General features: G+C 40.9%; 2 protein-coding genes across 2 annotated transcripts; both read right to left on the reverse strand.

Annotated features, from left to right (window-relative positions):
* Positions 1-6247: 6247 nt before the first annotated feature.
* On the reverse strand, positions 6248-7525 carry LOC311309259 (uncharacterized protein; the record flags this gene model as incomplete). Its single annotated transcript, XM_084438442.1, has 1 exon — positions 6248-7525. The coding sequence occupies one exon, from the start codon at positions 7523-7525 to the stop codon at positions 6248-6250; it is 1278 nt and encodes a 425-aa protein (XP_084294568.1).
* Positions 7526-7782: 257 nt separating this feature from the next.
* Positions 7783-10696, reverse strand: LOC311309260 (uncharacterized protein; the record flags this gene model as incomplete). Its single annotated transcript, XM_084438443.1, has 2 exons — positions 7783-7836; positions 8093-10696. The coding sequence occupies 2 exons, from the start codon at positions 10694-10696 to the stop codon at positions 7783-7785; spliced, it is 2658 nt and encodes an 885-aa protein (XP_084294569.1).
* Between the last annotated feature and the right edge of the window lie 6486 nt (positions 10697-17182).

Consider the following 17182-nt stretch of genomic DNA (forward strand, 5'->3'; position numbering starts at 1 on the left):
CTGATGATTGCTCTACCACCGTTTTGGTCATACAATGGATGTGGGTGGGCACCGTGAAAAATCATTAAAAAAAATATGTTAAACTCTCAATTTCAAAGACAAGAAATAAAAAAAACTCAATGAGGTGTTAGTTGGCGTTCTGACATATAAATCGTCATAAAGTAAGATTCTAATTCATCTGGAAAGGCTATTAAAATATTTAGCATAGAACTATTTAGTCGCAGCACATACGTGTGTAAACCTCCGCAAAGTAAGTAGCCTAGCAACATAAACAATAACAACAGCTACCGTAAGTAGTTCCGCTTCCTGAATCCCCTCTGCGGATTGATCTACACATCTACAACGGTCGCTTCAATACAAGTCAATGGATTTCATATAATTATCAATAAAACCCTACAGGATTCATACTTTGCGGCGAATTTGATGTCAGAACACCAACAGACACCAATTACCCCCTCGGTGAGCTTCTTGTCTTTGAAATCGAGAGTTTAACATGTTTTTGAATGATTTTTCAAGGTGCCCACCCACATCCATTGTATGACCAAAACGGTGGTAGAGCAATTATCAGACTTTCTTGAAAGTGCTAGTTTTGTCAACGTTTTGATCTGAACCATAGGATATGATCATAAGTAACCTTAAACAGGGCTGAACATGCATTTTCCCTTTACTACTCCTTTAATGGTTCTTTATCAAAAGGCACTTTTACAGAGAAGTGGCTGGTTAATGTTGTTCACTCTGTGTCCTTTGAAATGGAACCGGCATGAATATGGAATTCTAATGGCAAAGGAAAATACAATCGGCAAGTGTCCAAAGTAAGTGTCCAAAGTATACATGGTATACACAACTCACAAAGGTGCTGTGTGCCTGTACTATAGCAGTTTTCACTGCTGTTTTTTTTTCACATTGAACACTGAACATCTAAACAGTGCATCCTCACTTTTTCTGCGAGAGCAAACTAGTCTTTTGGCATTTTGAAAACCCTCCACACACACAGCAAAGCGCATTTCTTTCCACTCGCTCCCTTGCTCTTCAGTGCCCATCGTTTTCCCAGGGATGAGCCTGTTTGTAGCACCGAAGTGCTCTTCACATGGTTGTCTGTGGAAAGGTCATATCCAGAAAAGATAGAGGGATAGAAAACACAGGTAGAAAAATGAGAACCTGCCACTTGTCTCTGTGTCTGGATGAAGACAATATGACCTTTATCAGGTTATTATCCATACAGTGTGTGTGTGTGTGTGTGTGTGTGTGTGTGTATGTGTGTGTGTGTGTGTGTGTGTGTGAGAGAGAGAGGGAGAGTAATTCTAGTTATTCTAGAATGATTTTAAGAATCAGAATGTTGTAAAATAAATAGCTGAGAACAACCTAGAGACGAGGTGTTGGCTGTTTTCTGAATCACGTGAAGCACAAAGAATAACAGGGCATGACATGACAGATCATGTGACTGTGAGCAGGCCATTTTTTTCAAATTTTTTTTGCTTGTTCTTTTTTATTTCATTTTTTATTTCTCAAGTTAAAATTATAAACCATAGACAGTTCATTGTTTGGGTAATATATTAGATTTTAATAGACCAATAGATATATATTAAAAAAAAAGATCAAGTGTTTCTCTAACAGGGTAAATGCAATTGCAGTCCAACAGATTTGTCTTTGACAAATAGAACAATCTATGCTTGAACCTTCGCTTAACCTTCTACTACATGACTAGAGTACACTTGAGTACACTTGAAGAACTTGATTTGGGCAGTGAGCATGTAACAGCTTAAACCTTCTCAGCCCCCCCGACTTATGTGCTCATCTATCTATCGTCTATCTGTCTATCCACCATCTACAGTCACAGTGTAGAGCTACCATGGGGGTGGATGGTGTGTTCAGTCCTGGACTTCTGCCCTAGACGTCCTGTTGACTGTAGCTGATCTCCCCACCACCCAGCTTCTTATCTGGAAAAGGCATAGAGAGGGAAGTGTCATTCAGGATAGTACATTAACACACACACGCACACACGCAAACAAACAAACAAACAAACAAACAAACAAACAAACAAACAGAAACTTCCTTAACAAAAGGAATACTGTTAACTGTGATGAACAATGATGAACTGGGCTGTGAGAACGTTATGCCTGGTGAGCCTATACCTGCTCTCTGGTCCTGTGTGGGGTGAGGAGGAGTGTGTGTGTCTGGCTGTGTCTTGGCCGGTGCTTCTGTGGAGCTCTGGTCGTCTGGGGGCCAGCGGAGCTCTCCGCTCTCCACCTCAGCACTATCTGTGGGCTCCACTACTATGGACGGGAGCCTCTTAGACAGCTTCGGATACCTCTCGTGGGTATCTGGGAAAATCTGGGAGCAGCAGCAGCGGGAGGAGGGGTTTGGTTAGGTTCAGGTGAAGGTAACAGGTCAACTTTCACAAAAATGATGAATGACAAATCTGTGATTGCGGATGCTTTGATGGAGCAACTGTGGACACACCTGAAACGGTATGGCCTGTTTGCCTACCACTCCAGGCGTGTCGAAGTCCTCTACGACAGGCTCCCGAGAGTTCATCACCTCAGTCATCCTATTGTACGGAGAACAAGGAGGTGATACCAACCAATTAACACATCCCTCCTCACATCTGGAACATGCCTTGAATTAGCAGACGACTGCTTAGATCCTATAACACGTTTAATGAATATCAATAATACAGATTCCACTATTTATAGGTACTGTGAATGAATCCATTGCGCCAGAACAGGAATACTTGAAAGGGAAGCATGAGAAAGTGCTGTGGCACACTGACGACACTAGCAACGTCTTTCATAGTTGAGACATGCCGATCTCCATGGATCATTAACTTCCTCAAATATGATAGTCAATCATGGTGTTTCACTTTGAGTGTTTTGACAGGGAAAGCAAAGCCACCCTTTACGGTCCTGTACGGGCAGTGTCATATGCAAATAGACTCAGCACTACAAAACCATGGGCCTGCACCAAACATCCACAAACCGAATGTCTTTTTGATAGATCTGAATGATGTTGATGTAAACCTGCTGGACATAAATGCCGAAAGGTGTTTGATGCGTATGAGCAGGGGCTGTTTGACATAAAGCACACTCATTATTCATGGATGCAGTCAGTCCCATGATGACGGTGTCGGATTGTCAAAAGCTACCGCTAGCACTCATAAAGAGACCATCGGCGTTAGTTGAGCCCGGCAGACTTTCATATTTAAAGGCAGGGCGCCTGGGAATCTCAGACAGGCTGGCGAGTACTGAGAAGTACAAGTTCATAAATTATCCCTCTCTGTCTGAATTGGACTGGAAGTTGCTGTTGCCATGGATACGAGCAATCGAGATGTGAAGCTTTTGATTGTTTGAGTAGTGCACTTGGCAGTGCGTAAAAAGGAGAGCTGATTTGGGTGTAGGCCTATTCATGTGTGTGTTATGGAGCAAGTATGGCTGATGAGACTGTATTCTGTTGTGAGACTACTCTCAACCTGGATGTGTGGACAGAATCCTTATTAGTGCCATGGCATATTTTCAAGACAATGGTGCCTTTATTCCTACTAAAGCACATCTTGTCCCTCTGTAATTTCAGTGGTCTTGACCTCCTGCTCCCCCAGCTCAGGGGGAGATGTATCTTGTTCTCATTTGTGGAGTCTCTCTTCATCTTCATCCGCTTATCCAGGGTCGGGTCGCAGAGGCAGCAGCTCCAGCAGGGGGCCCCAGACATCCCTTTCCCTAGCAGCATCAACCTCATTTGTGGAGTCACCCATGTTATTTTGTAACATGTGATTCCACAGGTCTACTGGATTGTGAAACCTTGGGCACACATTCCATTATTATTATATTTATGAACCCCCAAAATATGAACAGGAGGCATACACCAATTGATGTAGAACATTCAATCTAGGCTAGAATACGCTTTCACACTATTGTTTATCAATGACCTGTTTGTTCTGGATGAAAGTTGGCTTTACAGATATTGTTTGCTTTTTATATAACCTCTTTCACCACCTCATGAAATAAGAAACCATTAATTTAGTCATATTATTATTCCACCTTTGCTTTGGAATAAAAATGGCTTTTAAAATCACACTGTTCTCAGTAGTAGAAATTTGAATAGTAGCCTAGTCGTTTTTGTAATAATATTTGTTGCTGCTGTCATGCCAGGTCTGGTCAGGTGTGTATGTGTGTGTGTGTGTGTGTGTGTGTGTGTGTGTGTGTGTGTGTGTGCGTGTGTGTGTGTGTGTGTATGTGTGTGTGTGTGTGTGTGTGTGTGAATAAGTTCGCAGTAACATCGTTGGTGTAGCCTATGCCAAACCTGTAATTACAAGCGATTGGATAAACTTCTGACACCCAAAAACGACACCACTAAACCTCAACACTTATGTGGCAACAATTGTAGCTTTACCTACTTGTAGTCGTTCAACTCTTCGAGGTAGTCATCCGGTATCAATATTCTTTTCCAGTCTCACGAATCATATGAGGAAAGCGGAAGACGAGAGCTACGTACCGAATGAAGTTGCCGCTCGCATTAGGGTCGAGAGCGCGCATTCGATTGACACGCCAGAGAGATGGAGGAATCTTTGGCTTTATCAAGCGTTGTAAGTAGCCTAGGCTATACGCAAACTCATAATATATATTATATATAGTATTATATAGTATACTATACTATAGTATATATATATATATATATATAGCCTATATATATATATATAGAGAGAGAGAGAGAGAGAGTGTGTGTGTGTGTGTGTGTGTGTGTGTGTGTGTGTGTGTGTGTGTGTGTGTGTGTGTGTGTGTGAGAGAGAGAGAGATTTATTGAGACGGGATAAACCCCTATGGATCATCTCGTTTTCGAGGGGGGGTCCCAATTTTTAAAATATTTTCTTCAAATAGCTTAACGCACAATGAATTTGAGTATGGAACCCTGAAAGTAATATAACCAAACCCGCACATGTCACTGTGATACTTGATCATGCCCCCATCATACTAGGCTACATTTAATTAGAAATGTTTTCTTCCCAATAGGCCTATAGTCATTGCATCTTATTTTTTATGCAATAGGCTACATTAGTAGTTTGTACATCAATTTGCAGTAAACTATCCTAAGGCAATGCATGTGAATGGGAAACGGTTGATTATCGGTGATTACTAACTGCCTCTCAGCGTCAGACCTGAGACATGATGCAACAATTTTGGATTCTGACAAGTGATAAGCGTAGTTGAAGTTCAGAAGAACTCTGCTATCCTCAAGTGGTGTAATATCATGAAGGCCAGCCTCTCAAGCTATCGAAGGCTTTCCAGACGGTTGAAGATAATACCTCTTCGTTGTATATATGACATTGATTTATGAAATAGTAGCCTACTGAACAATATCAGACTACTAGCGATATCTGACTACTAGCGATAATAATGCATAGGCTTCATTACTTTATGTCCCCACAGACCCAAAAGAAAAAGTAAAACAAATACATTTCATAATATTTATTAAGTATACTTTAGCAAGTAGCCTACATTACATCAGTGGAGACAGGATACAAATATGAGCCACAATCAAAGTAACTCTTCAAAAGAAGTTATTAAAATCAGCTATTATTTACAAAGACTATTCAATTTTCCTACTTTATTCAGTGACAAATGCACATGGCAGACACAAATGAGTAGTAGGTTAGCTTTTCAATAGCAAATTAAATGCGTACATAATTCTAATGAAAATATAGTACATCAACATATTTCTTTCTTTTCTTTTTCATCCCAAGCAATAATTTCCTGCAAAAAGTGGATTCTTTGCTGATTAATACTTAATTAACATGTACCAAGTTGTATTTTGATAGTAGCTTGATAATGTATTTTTGTCATTGCATTATTACGACACATTATGCACTCTATATATCTTTAATGTTAAATAAATATAAACATTTTTCAAATTTACAGTAACCACATTTAATTCATTCGCAGCTCTGAAATGAAATGCAGAGCATAAATCAGAGATTGTGCATTAAGCTCATGATTATTGATAGGATTCTCTCCAATATTCATTGGAAAATATATTCACATGGTCTACATATTTGTATTCATGGCTGAACCGGACATTATTTACCTATATCATGAATCTCTATACCAGTTAGTTTACATAAACATGTACATGTGCACTATGTAGCATAGTAAATAAGGACTGCATATACAGGTACTAAAGCTCAATCATAGATTAGATCACAATTATAGTCTCTATAACATATATGTTCACAGTTGTGATTTATTATCATACCAACTGATCATTCATCTTCATCAAAGAACTTCATTTTCTCAGAGTGCACGGTGTCTTTTAACCGTTTGATAGAGGAGGCTGTCTCATCTGAGATAGGCTCACCAGAGTCGACCCCTACAACATGTGTAACTCTCTGAGATATGACAACTGTTTCTCTGTCATCGCCTGGCGTTTTCTGCACAACATGCCTCTCAATAACCGTACTCTCTCCACTCTGTATTTTGTGAGCATCTTTAAAGGTAGAGTGCACCTGGAAATCAGTGAGTTGTGCAGCTTGCTGTGCCCGTGGTATGGCTTGTATATTTGATGTGATGACATGTATGTTGCCAGTATCAAGTTTAAGGGTGTCTACTGATGAAGATGAGGCTCCAGAAGACATTTGAATGGTGATTTTCTCTGGCAAGTGAGGTTCAAGGGAAATAAGTTCCGTCCTTGCTGTGGAAGTAATGACATCGCCTGGTACCTCACCATGCCCCAAAGTTGCTTTGTGGTCAGAGTATTTAACTGTTACCTTTGTTGGAGAGGCCCAGGAGAGGCCAACTTGTTCACTTGTCACTGCAGAACTGATATCAGCAAAGGCATCTGAAGACCTCACAGAGGAGGTAAAGCTTTGATCCTCATCCATTGTGGCACCTGAAGGACTCTTCTCACTCATTTGGTCCTCAGGCTGTTTTTCAAAAATATTGGCGGGCTCTGAAGAAGAAGACATTCCAAACTTTGGGAACTTAAACCAATCAACCTTCTCAGGTGTGGCATCAGTGTTTTTTACAGTGGTACATGTTTCTTCCTTTGAGGCAACCTTCTCTTCCAATTCCTCTAATGTTGGTACCTCAAATTCAACCTCAAAACTCTTCAGCATCTCTCCAAATGATGTCAAAGTCAATGTGGTAGATTTTTTTGCTCCTTGTGGTTCTACTTGAATCTCTACATTTTCAGTCTTCAGTCCAGACTCCCTGTCATGTTCATGTTCATCCTCAGGTTTGGATTTGGAAATACTGAGCTTAGGCATGTTGAAGGCTGGAAGTTTGAACTTACTGGGAGAGCCATGAGTCTTACTGTCAGTCTCCTGCTTTGGTGTTTCAGACTTGATCACTGTTGGTGTCTCCACATCTATGTCTACTTCCAGCTCGGGATAATCCCTATGAACCTCTGCTTTGATATTTGTCTCCACGACAGGTGGCACTGCAGTGACCTCAATCTTACTTTCAGAGGCTTTACTGTCTTTAACATCAACATCAGGTACTTCTACATTTTGAGTTGGTGCTCCAAATTTAGGGAATTTCATAGTTGGCATTTTGAATCTTGTAGGGGAGCCAACACTATCTTTCATTTGCACTTGACTTGCTGGAACTTTAATTTCCAATTCTGGTTCTTTGACTTCTATCTTTCCCTCTGGTAGAGTCATATCCACCTCTAGAAGACTGACATCAACTTCAGAGGCTTTAACGTCTGGTTTTGAAAATCCAAATTTAGGGAATGAAAACCTCTGCTTACTTACTTTCACATCAACATCTGGGGCTGCTACATCTGGTATTGTGACATCTACAGAGGGCCCTTTGACGTCAACATCAGGTAGTTGAACTTCTGCTTTTGCTTCTGGTAATGTCACATCTATGTTTGTCTTTGAGACATTTACGTCAATCTCGGGACCTTTTACTTTAGGCAGTGTTGTTCCAAACTTTGGCAGCTTAAACCTGCTACCTTGTCCCTCAAGTTCAACTCCTTTGCCCTTCATATCCACATCTATAGTTGGACCTTCAATGCCAAAACTATTTTTTTGTATGTCAACTGCAGGTGTTTCAGCTGATATTTTTAGGTTGGGTCCTGATATGTTAGCTCCATCAATGTTTACCTCCATATCTACATCAGGTACATCTACACTGACATTTGGAGTTGCTGCTCCAAATTTCGGGAATTTCAGTGTTGGCATTTTGAATTTTGTGGGGGAGCCCACAATATCTTTCACTTCAATTTGATTTTCTGGACATTTCATTTCCATTTCTGGCTCTTTGATTGCCACCTTTCCTTCTGGCAGAGAAATGTCCATCTCTTGAACACTGACATCAACTTCAGGGGCTTTAACATCTGGTTTTGAAAATCCAAATCTTGGGAATGATATCTTCCGCTTAGTAACTTTCACATCAACATCTGGAGCTGCTACCTCTGGCATTGCAACACTCCCAGAAGGCTCTTTAAGTTTAATATCAGGTAGTTGAATCTCTGCTTTGGCTCCTGGTAATGTAACATCTATGTCCGCCTTTGACTCATTAACACCAAGTTCGGGCCCTTTTACTTTAGGAAGTGAGATTCCAAAGCTTGGCATTTTAAACCTACTTCCTAGCCCCTCTGTTTCAACTCCTTTACTCTTCAGGTCAACATCTATAGACGGGCCTTCAATGTCAACACTTGGTTTTTCTATGTCAACTGCAGATCCTTCTACTGACATTGTTAGCTTGGACTCTGGTATATCAACCGAATCAATGTTGACATCCTTTTTTACTTCAGGTAGTTCCACAGTGACACTTGGAGCATCCAATCCAAACTTAGGGAATTTCATAGTTGGCATTTTGAATCTTGAGGGGGCACCTTTGACTTCAACTTCACTTTCTGATATTTTCACTTCCACTTCTGGTTCTTTGACCTCCATCTTTCCCTCTGGTAGAGTCATATCCACCTCTGGAAGACTGACATCAACCTCAGGGGCTTTAACATCTGGTTTTGAAAATCCAAATTTAGGGAATGAAAACTTCCGCTTATTTACTTTCAGATCAACATCTGGAGCTGATACCTCTGGTATTGCAGCACCACCAGAAGGCTCTTTGATGTCAACATCAGGTAGTTGGACCTCTGCTTTTGTTTCTGGTAATGTCACATCTATGTTTGCCTTTGAGACATTTACATCAATCTCAGGACCTTTTACTGTAGGTAGTGTTATTCCAAACTTTGGCAACTTAAACCTGCCTCCTTGTCCTTCAAGTTCAATTCCTTTGCTCTTCATATCCACATCTGTAGTTGGACCTTCAATGTCAATACTAGGTTCTTGTATATCAACTGCAGGTTTGTCAGCTGATATTTTTAGGTTTGGTCCTGATATTTTAGCTCCATCAACGTTGACCTCTGTCTCCACATCAGGTACTTCTATACTAACATTTGGAGTTGCTGCTCCAAATTTAGGGAATTTCAGTGTTGGCATTTTGAATTTTGTGGGGGAGCCCACAACATCTTTCACTTCAACTTGAATGTCTGGAACTTTAATTTCCACTTCTGGCTCTTTGATCGCCACCTTTCCCTCTGACAGAGTAATTTCCATCTCTGGAACACTGACATCAACTTCAGGGGCTTTAATCTCTGGTTTTGAAAATCCAAACCTTGGGAAAGATATCTTCCGCTTAATTACTTTCACATCAACATCTGGAGCTGCTGCATCTGGCATTTCAACACCCACAGAAGGCTCACTGAATTTCACATCAGGTAGTTGGACCTCTGCTTTTGCTTCTGGTAATGTCACATCTATGTTTGCCTTTGAGACATTTACATCGATCTCAGGACCTTTTACTGTAGGCAGTGTTATTCCAAACTTTGGCAACTTAAACCTGCCTCCTTGTCCTTCAAGTTCAATTCCTTTGCTCTTCATATCCACATCTGTAGTTGGACCTTCAATGTCAATACTAGGGGCTTGTATATCAACTGCAGGTTTGTCAGCTGATATTTTTAGGTTTGGTCCTGATATTTTAGCTCCATCAACGTTGACCTCTGTCTCCACATCGGGTACTTCTATACTAACATTTGGAGTTGCTGCTCCAAATTTAGGGAATTTCAGTGTTGGCATTTTGAATTTTGTGGGGGAGCCCACAACATCTTTCACTTCAACTTGAATGTCTGGAACTTTAATTTCCACTTCTGGCTCTTTGATCGCCACCTTTCCCTCTGACAGAGTAATTTCCATCTCTGGAACACTGACATCAACTTCAGGGGCTTTAACCTCTGGTTTTGAAAATCCAAACCTTGGGAAAGATATCTTCCGCTTAATTACTTTCACATCAACATCTGGAGCTGCTGCATCTGGCATTTCAACACCCCCAGAAGGCTCACTGAATTTCACATCAGGTTGTTGGATCTCTACTTTGGCTCCTGGTAATGTGACATATATGTCTTTATTTGACACATTCCCATCAATGTCTGGCCCTTTTACTTTAGGAAGTGAGATTCCAAAGCTTGGCATTTTAAACCTACTTCCTTGCCCCTCAAGTTCAACTCTTTTACTCTTCAGGTCAACATCTATAGATGGGCCTTTAATGTCAATGCTTGGTTTTTCTATGTCAACTGCAGGTCCTTCTACTGACATTGTTAGCTTGGACTCTGGTATGTCAACCCCATCAATGTTGACATCTTTTTTTACATCAGGTAGTTCCACAGTGACACTTGGAGCATCCAATCCAAACTTAGGGAATTTCATAGTTGGCATTTTGAATCTTGAAGGAGAGCCTTTGACTTCAACTTCACTTTCTGGTATTTTCACTTCCACTTTTGGTTCTTTGACTTCCATCTTTCCCTCTGGTAGAGTTGTATCCAACTCTGGAAGACTGACATCAACATCAGGGGCTTTAACATCTGGTTTGGAAAATCCAAATTTAGGGAATGAAAACTTCCGCTTATTTACTTTCAGATCAACACCTGGAGCTGCTACATCTGGTATTACAGCACCTCCAGAGGCCACGTTTACATCGACATCAGGTAGTTGGACCTCTGCTTTTACTTCTGGTAATGTCACATCTATATTTGTCTTTGAGACATTTACATCAATCTCAGGACATTTTACTGTAGGTAGCGTTATTCCATACGTTGGCAGCTTAAACCTGCCACCTTGTCCCTCAAGTTCAATTCCTTTGCCCTTCATATCCACATCTATAGTTGGACCTTCAATGTCAATGCTAGATTCTTGTATAACAACTTCAGGTTTTTCTGCTGATATTTTTAGGTTTGGTCCTGATACGTTAGCTCCATCAACGTTGACCTCTGTCTCCACATCAGGTACTTCTATACTAACATTTGGAGTTGCTGCTCCAAATTTAGGGAATTTCAGTGTTGGCATTTTAAATTTTGTGGGGGAGCCCACAACATCTTTCACTTCAACTTGAATGTCTGGACCTTTAATTTCCACTTCTGGCTCTTTGATCCCCACCTTTCCCTCTGACAGAGTAATTTCCATCTCTGGAACACTGACATCAACTTCAGAGGCTTTAACGTCTGGTTTTGAAAATCCAAATCTTGGGAATGATATCTTCCGCTTACTAACTTTTACATCAACATCATGAGCTGCAGCCTCTGGCACTGCAACGCCCCCAGAAGGCTCTTTGAGTTTTACATCAGGTAGTTGGATCTCTGCTTTCGCTCCTGGTAATGTGATATCTACATCTGTCTTTGACACATTCACATCAGTGTCTGACCCTTTTACTTTAGGAAGTGAGATTCCAAAGCTTGGCATTTTAAACCTACTTCCTTGCCACTCAAGTCCAACTCCTTTACTCTTCAGGTCAACATCTATTGATGGGCCTTCAATGTCAACACTTGGTTTTTCTATGTCAACTGCTTGTCCTTCTACTGACATTGTTAGCTTGGACTCTGGTATGTCAACCCCATCAATGTTAACATCCTTTTTTACATCAGGTAGTTCCACAGTGACACTTGGAGCATCCAATCCAAACTTAGGGAATTTCATAGTTGGCACTTTGAATCTTGAGGGGGCACCTTTGACTTCAACTTCACTTTCTGGTATTTTCACTTCCACTTCTGGTTCTTTGACCTCCATCTTTCCCTCTGGTAGAGTCATATCCACCTCTGGAAGACTGACATCAACCTCAGGGGCTTTAACATCTGGTTTAGAAAATCCAAATTTAGGGAATGAAAACTTCCGCTTATTTACTTTCAGATCAACATCTGGAGCTGCTACATCTGGTAATACAGCATCTCCAGAAGGCTCTTTGATGTCAACATCAGGTAGTTGGACCTCTGCTTTTGCTTCTGGTAATGTCACATCTATGTTTGCCTTTGAGACATTTACATCAATCTCAGGACCTTTTACTGTAGGCAGTGTCATTCCAAACTTTGGCATCTTAAACCTGCTACCTTGTCCTTCAAGTTCAATTCCTTTGCTCTTCATATCCACATCTATAGTTGGACCTTCAATGTCAATACTATTTTTTTTTATGTCAACTGCAGGTTTTTCAGCTGATATTTTTAGGTTTGGTCCTGATATGTTAGCTCCATCAACGTTGACCTCTGTCTCCACATCAGGTACTTCTACACTGACATTTGGAGTTGCTGCTCCAAATTTTGGGAATTTCAGTGTTGGCATTTTGAATTTTGTGGGTGAGCCCACAACATCTTTCACTTCAACTTGAATGTCTGGACCTTTAATTTCCAATTCCGGCTCTTTGATCGCCACCTTTCCCTCTGGCAGAGTAATTTCCATCTCTTGGACACTGACATCAACTTCAGGGGCTTTAACATCTGGTTTTGAAAATCCAAACCTTGGGAATGATATCTTCCGCTTACTAACTTTCATATCAACATCTGGAGCTGCTGTCTCTGGCATTGCAACATTCACAGAAGGCTCTTTAAGTTTAATAACAGGTAGCTGGACCTCTGTTTTGGCTCCTGGTAATGTGACATCTATGTCTTTCTTTGACACATTCACATCAATATCTGGCCCTTTTACTTTAGGAAGTGAGATTCCAAAGCTTGGCATTTTAAACCTTCTTCCTTGTCCCTCAAGTTCAATTCCTTTACTCTTCAGATCAACATCTATAGATGGGCCTTCAATGTCAACACTTGGTTTTTCTATGTCAACTGCAGGTCCTTCTACTGAAATTGTTGGCTCGGACTCTGGTATGTCAACCCCATCAATGTTAACATCCTTTTTTACATCAGGTACCTCCACAGTGATACTTGGAGCATCCAATCCAAACTTAGGGAATTTCATAGTTGGCATTTTGAATCTCGAGGGGGAGCCTTTGACTTCAACTTCACTTTCTGGTATCTTCACTTCCACTTCTGGTTCTTTGACCTCCATCTTTCCCTCTGATAGAGTCATATCCACCTCTGGAAGACTGACATCAACCTCAGGGGCTTTAACATCTGGTTTTGAAAATCCAAATTTAGGGAATGAAAATTTCCGCTTATTTACTTTCAGATCAACATCTGGAGCTGATACATCTGGTATTGCAGCACCTAGAGAGGGCACTTTGACATCGACATCAGGTAGTTGGACCTCTGCTTTTGCTTCTGGTAATGCCACATCTATGTTTTCCTTTGAGATATCTACATCAATCTCAGGACCTTTTACTGTAGGCAGTGTTATTCCAAACCTTGGCAACTTAAACCTGCCTCCTTGTCCTTCAAGTTCAATTCCTTTGCTCTTCATATCCAAATCTATAGTTGGACTTTCAATGTCAATACTAGGTTCTTGTATATCAACTGCAGGTTTTTCAACTGATATTTTTAGGTTTGGTCCTGATACGTTAGTTCCATCAATGTTGACCCCCGTCTCCACATCAGGTACTTCTACACTGACATTTGGAGTTGCTGCTCCAAATTTAGGGAATTTCAGTGTTGGCATTTTGAATTTTGTGGGTGAACCCACAACATCTTTCACTTCAATTTGAATGTCTGGACCTTTAATTTCCATTTCCGGCTCTTTGATCGCCACCTTTCCCTCTGGCAGAGTAATTTCCATCTCTGGAACACTGACATCAACTTCAGGGGCTTTAACGTCTGATTTTGAAAATCCAAATCTTGGGAATGATATCCTCCGCTTACTAACTTTCACATCAACATCTAGAGCTGCGGCCTCTGGCATTGCAATACCACCAGAAGGCTCTTTAAGTTTAATATCTGGTACTTGGCCTTCTGCTTTGGCTCCTGGTAATGTGACATCTATCTCTGTCTTTGACACATTAACATCCATTTCTGGCCCTTTTACTTTGGGGAGTGAAATTCCAAAGCTTGGCATTTTAAACCTACTTCCTTGTCCCTCAAATTCAACTCCTTTACTCTTCAGGTCAACATCTATAGATGGGCCTTTAATGTCAACACTTGGTTTTTCTAAGTGTATGTCAACTGCAGGTCCTTCTACTGACATTGTTAGCTTGGACTCTGGTATATCAACTGAATCAATATTGACATCCTTTTTTACTTCAGGTAGTTCCACAGTGACACTTGGAGCATCCAATCCAAACTTAGGGAATTTCATAGTTGGCATTTTGAATCGTGTAGGGGTGCCTTTGTCCTCAACTTCACTCTTTGGTATTTTCACTCCCACATCTGGTTCTTTGACCTCTATCTTTTCCTCTGGTAGAGTCATATCCATCTCTGGAAGACTGACATCAACTTCAGGGGCTTTAAGATCCGGTTTTGAAAATCCAAATTTAGGGAATGGAAACCTCTGCTTATTTACTTTCACATCGACATCTGGAGCTTCTACCTCTGGTAGTGTAGTTCCCCAAGAATGCTCTTTGGCTTTAATATCAGGAACTAGTAGTTGAATCTCTGCTTTGGCTTCTGGTAATGTGACATCTATGTCTATCTTTGACACACCTACTGCCATTTCTGGCCCCTTTACTTTGGGAAGTGAGATTCCAAAGCTTGGCAGTTTAAAGCTACTTCTTTGTCCCTCAAGTTCAACTCCTTTACTCTTCAGGTCAACATTTGTAGATGGGGCTTCAATGTCAACACTTGGTTTTTGTATGTCAACTGCAGGTCCCTCTACTGACATAGTTAGCATGGGGTCTGTTATGTCAACCCCATCAATGTTGACATCTTTCTTTATATCAGGTAGTTCCACACTTCCACTTGAAGCATCCAGTCCAAATTTGGGGAGTTTAATTGTTGGCATTTTAAATTTTGTGGGGGATCCTTTGACATCAACTTCACTTTTTGGTGCTTTGATTTCAACTTTCGGCTCTTTGACCTCCACCTTTCCCTCTGGTATAGAAATATCCATCTCTGGAAGACTGACATCAACTCCAGGTGCTTTGATATCTGGTTTTGACAGCCCAAATCCAGGGAATATCTTCTGCTTCTTCAATTTTGCATTGTCTTTAAGTGCTCCCTCTGGTATTGAAGCACCTCCAGAAATAGTTTTGACTTCAATCTCAGGGAGTTGAACCTCTGCTCTCACCTCTGGCAATGTGACATCTATCTCTGTCTTTGACACATTAGCATCCATTCCAGGCCCTTTTACTTTGGGGAGTGAGATCCCAAAGCTGGGCATTTTAAACTTACGTCCTTGTCCCTCAAATTCAACTCCTTTACTCTTCAGGTCAGCATCTATAGATGGGCCTTTAATGTCAACACTTGGTTTTTCTAAGTGTATGTCAACTGCAGGTCCTTCTACTGACATTGCTAGCTTGGACTCTGGTATATCAACCGAATCAATGTTGACATCCTTTTTTACTTCAGGTAGTTCCACAGTGACACTTGGAGCATCCAGTCCAAACTTAGGGAATTTCATAGTTGGCATTTTGAATCGTGTCGGGGAGCCTTTGACCTTAACTTCACTCTTTGGTATTTTCACTCCCACATCTGGTTCTTTGACCTCTATCTTTCCCTCTGGTAGAGTCATATCCATCTCTGGAAGACTGACATCAACTTCAGGGGCTTTAAGGTCTGGTTTTGAAAATCCAAATTTAGGGAATGAAAACCTCTGCTTATTTACTTTCACATCGACATCTGGAGCTTCTACCTCTGGTAGTGTAGTTCCCCAAGAATGCTCCTTGGCTTTAATATCAGGAACTGGTAGTTGAATCTCTGCTTTGGCTTCTGGTAATGTGACATCTATGTCTGTCTTTGACACACCTACTGCCATTTCTGGCCCTTTTACTTTGGGAAGTGAGATTCCAAAGCTTGGCAATTTAAACCTACTTCCTTGTCCCTCAAGTTCAACTCCTTTACTCTTCAGGTCAACATTTGTAGATGGGGCTTCAATGTCAAAACTTGGTTTTTGTATGTCAACTGCAGGTCCCTCTACTGACATAGTTAGCATGGGGTCTGTTATGTCAACCCCATCAATGTTGACATCTTTCTTTACATCAGGTAGTTCCACACTGCCACTTGAAGCATCCAGTCTAAATTTGGGGAGTTTAATTGTTGGCATTTTAAATTTTGTGGGGGATCCTTTGAACTCAACTTCACTTTTTGGTGCTTTGATTTCAACTTTCGGCTCTTTGACCTCCATCTTTCCCTCTGGTAGAGAAATATCAATTTCTGGAAGACTGACATCAACTCCAGGTGCTTTGACATCTGGCTTTGACAGCCCAAATCCAGGGAATATCTTCCGCTTCTTCAAGTTCACGTCAATGTCTTTAGGTATTCCCTCTGGTATCACAGTTCTTCCAGAAGGCTCCTTTACTTCAACATCAGGAACAGGTAGTTCAAACTCTGCTTTGGTCTCTGGTAATGTGACATCTATGTCTGTCTTTGGCACATTTATATCAATTTCTGGCCCTTTTACTTTGGGCAGTGAGATTCCAAAACTTGGCATTTTAAACCTACTTCCTTGACCCTCAAGTTCAACTCCTTTACTCTTTAGGTCTACATCTATAGATGCACCTTTAATGTCAACACTTGTTTTTTCTATGTCAACTGCATGTCCTTCTACTGACATAGTTAGCTTGGAGTCTGGTATGTCAACCCCATCAATGCTGACATCCTTTTTTACATCCGCTAGGTCCACAGTGACACTTGGAGCATCCAATCCAAACTTAGGGAATTTCATAGTTGGCATTTTGAATTTTGTGGGGGAGCCTTTGACCTCAACTTTTGGATCTTTGACCTCCATTGTTCCTTTACTCTTCAGATCAACATCTATAGATGGGCCTTCAATGTCAACACTTGGTTTTTGTATGTCAACTGCACATCCTTCTACTGACATTGTTAGCTTGGA

The sequence above is a fragment of the Borostomias antarcticus genome (genome assembly GCF_949987555.1).
Source record: "Borostomias antarcticus genome assembly, chromosome: 5".
Lineage (NCBI taxonomy): Eukaryota > Metazoa > Chordata > Actinopteri > Stomiiformes > Stomiidae > Borostomias > Borostomias antarcticus.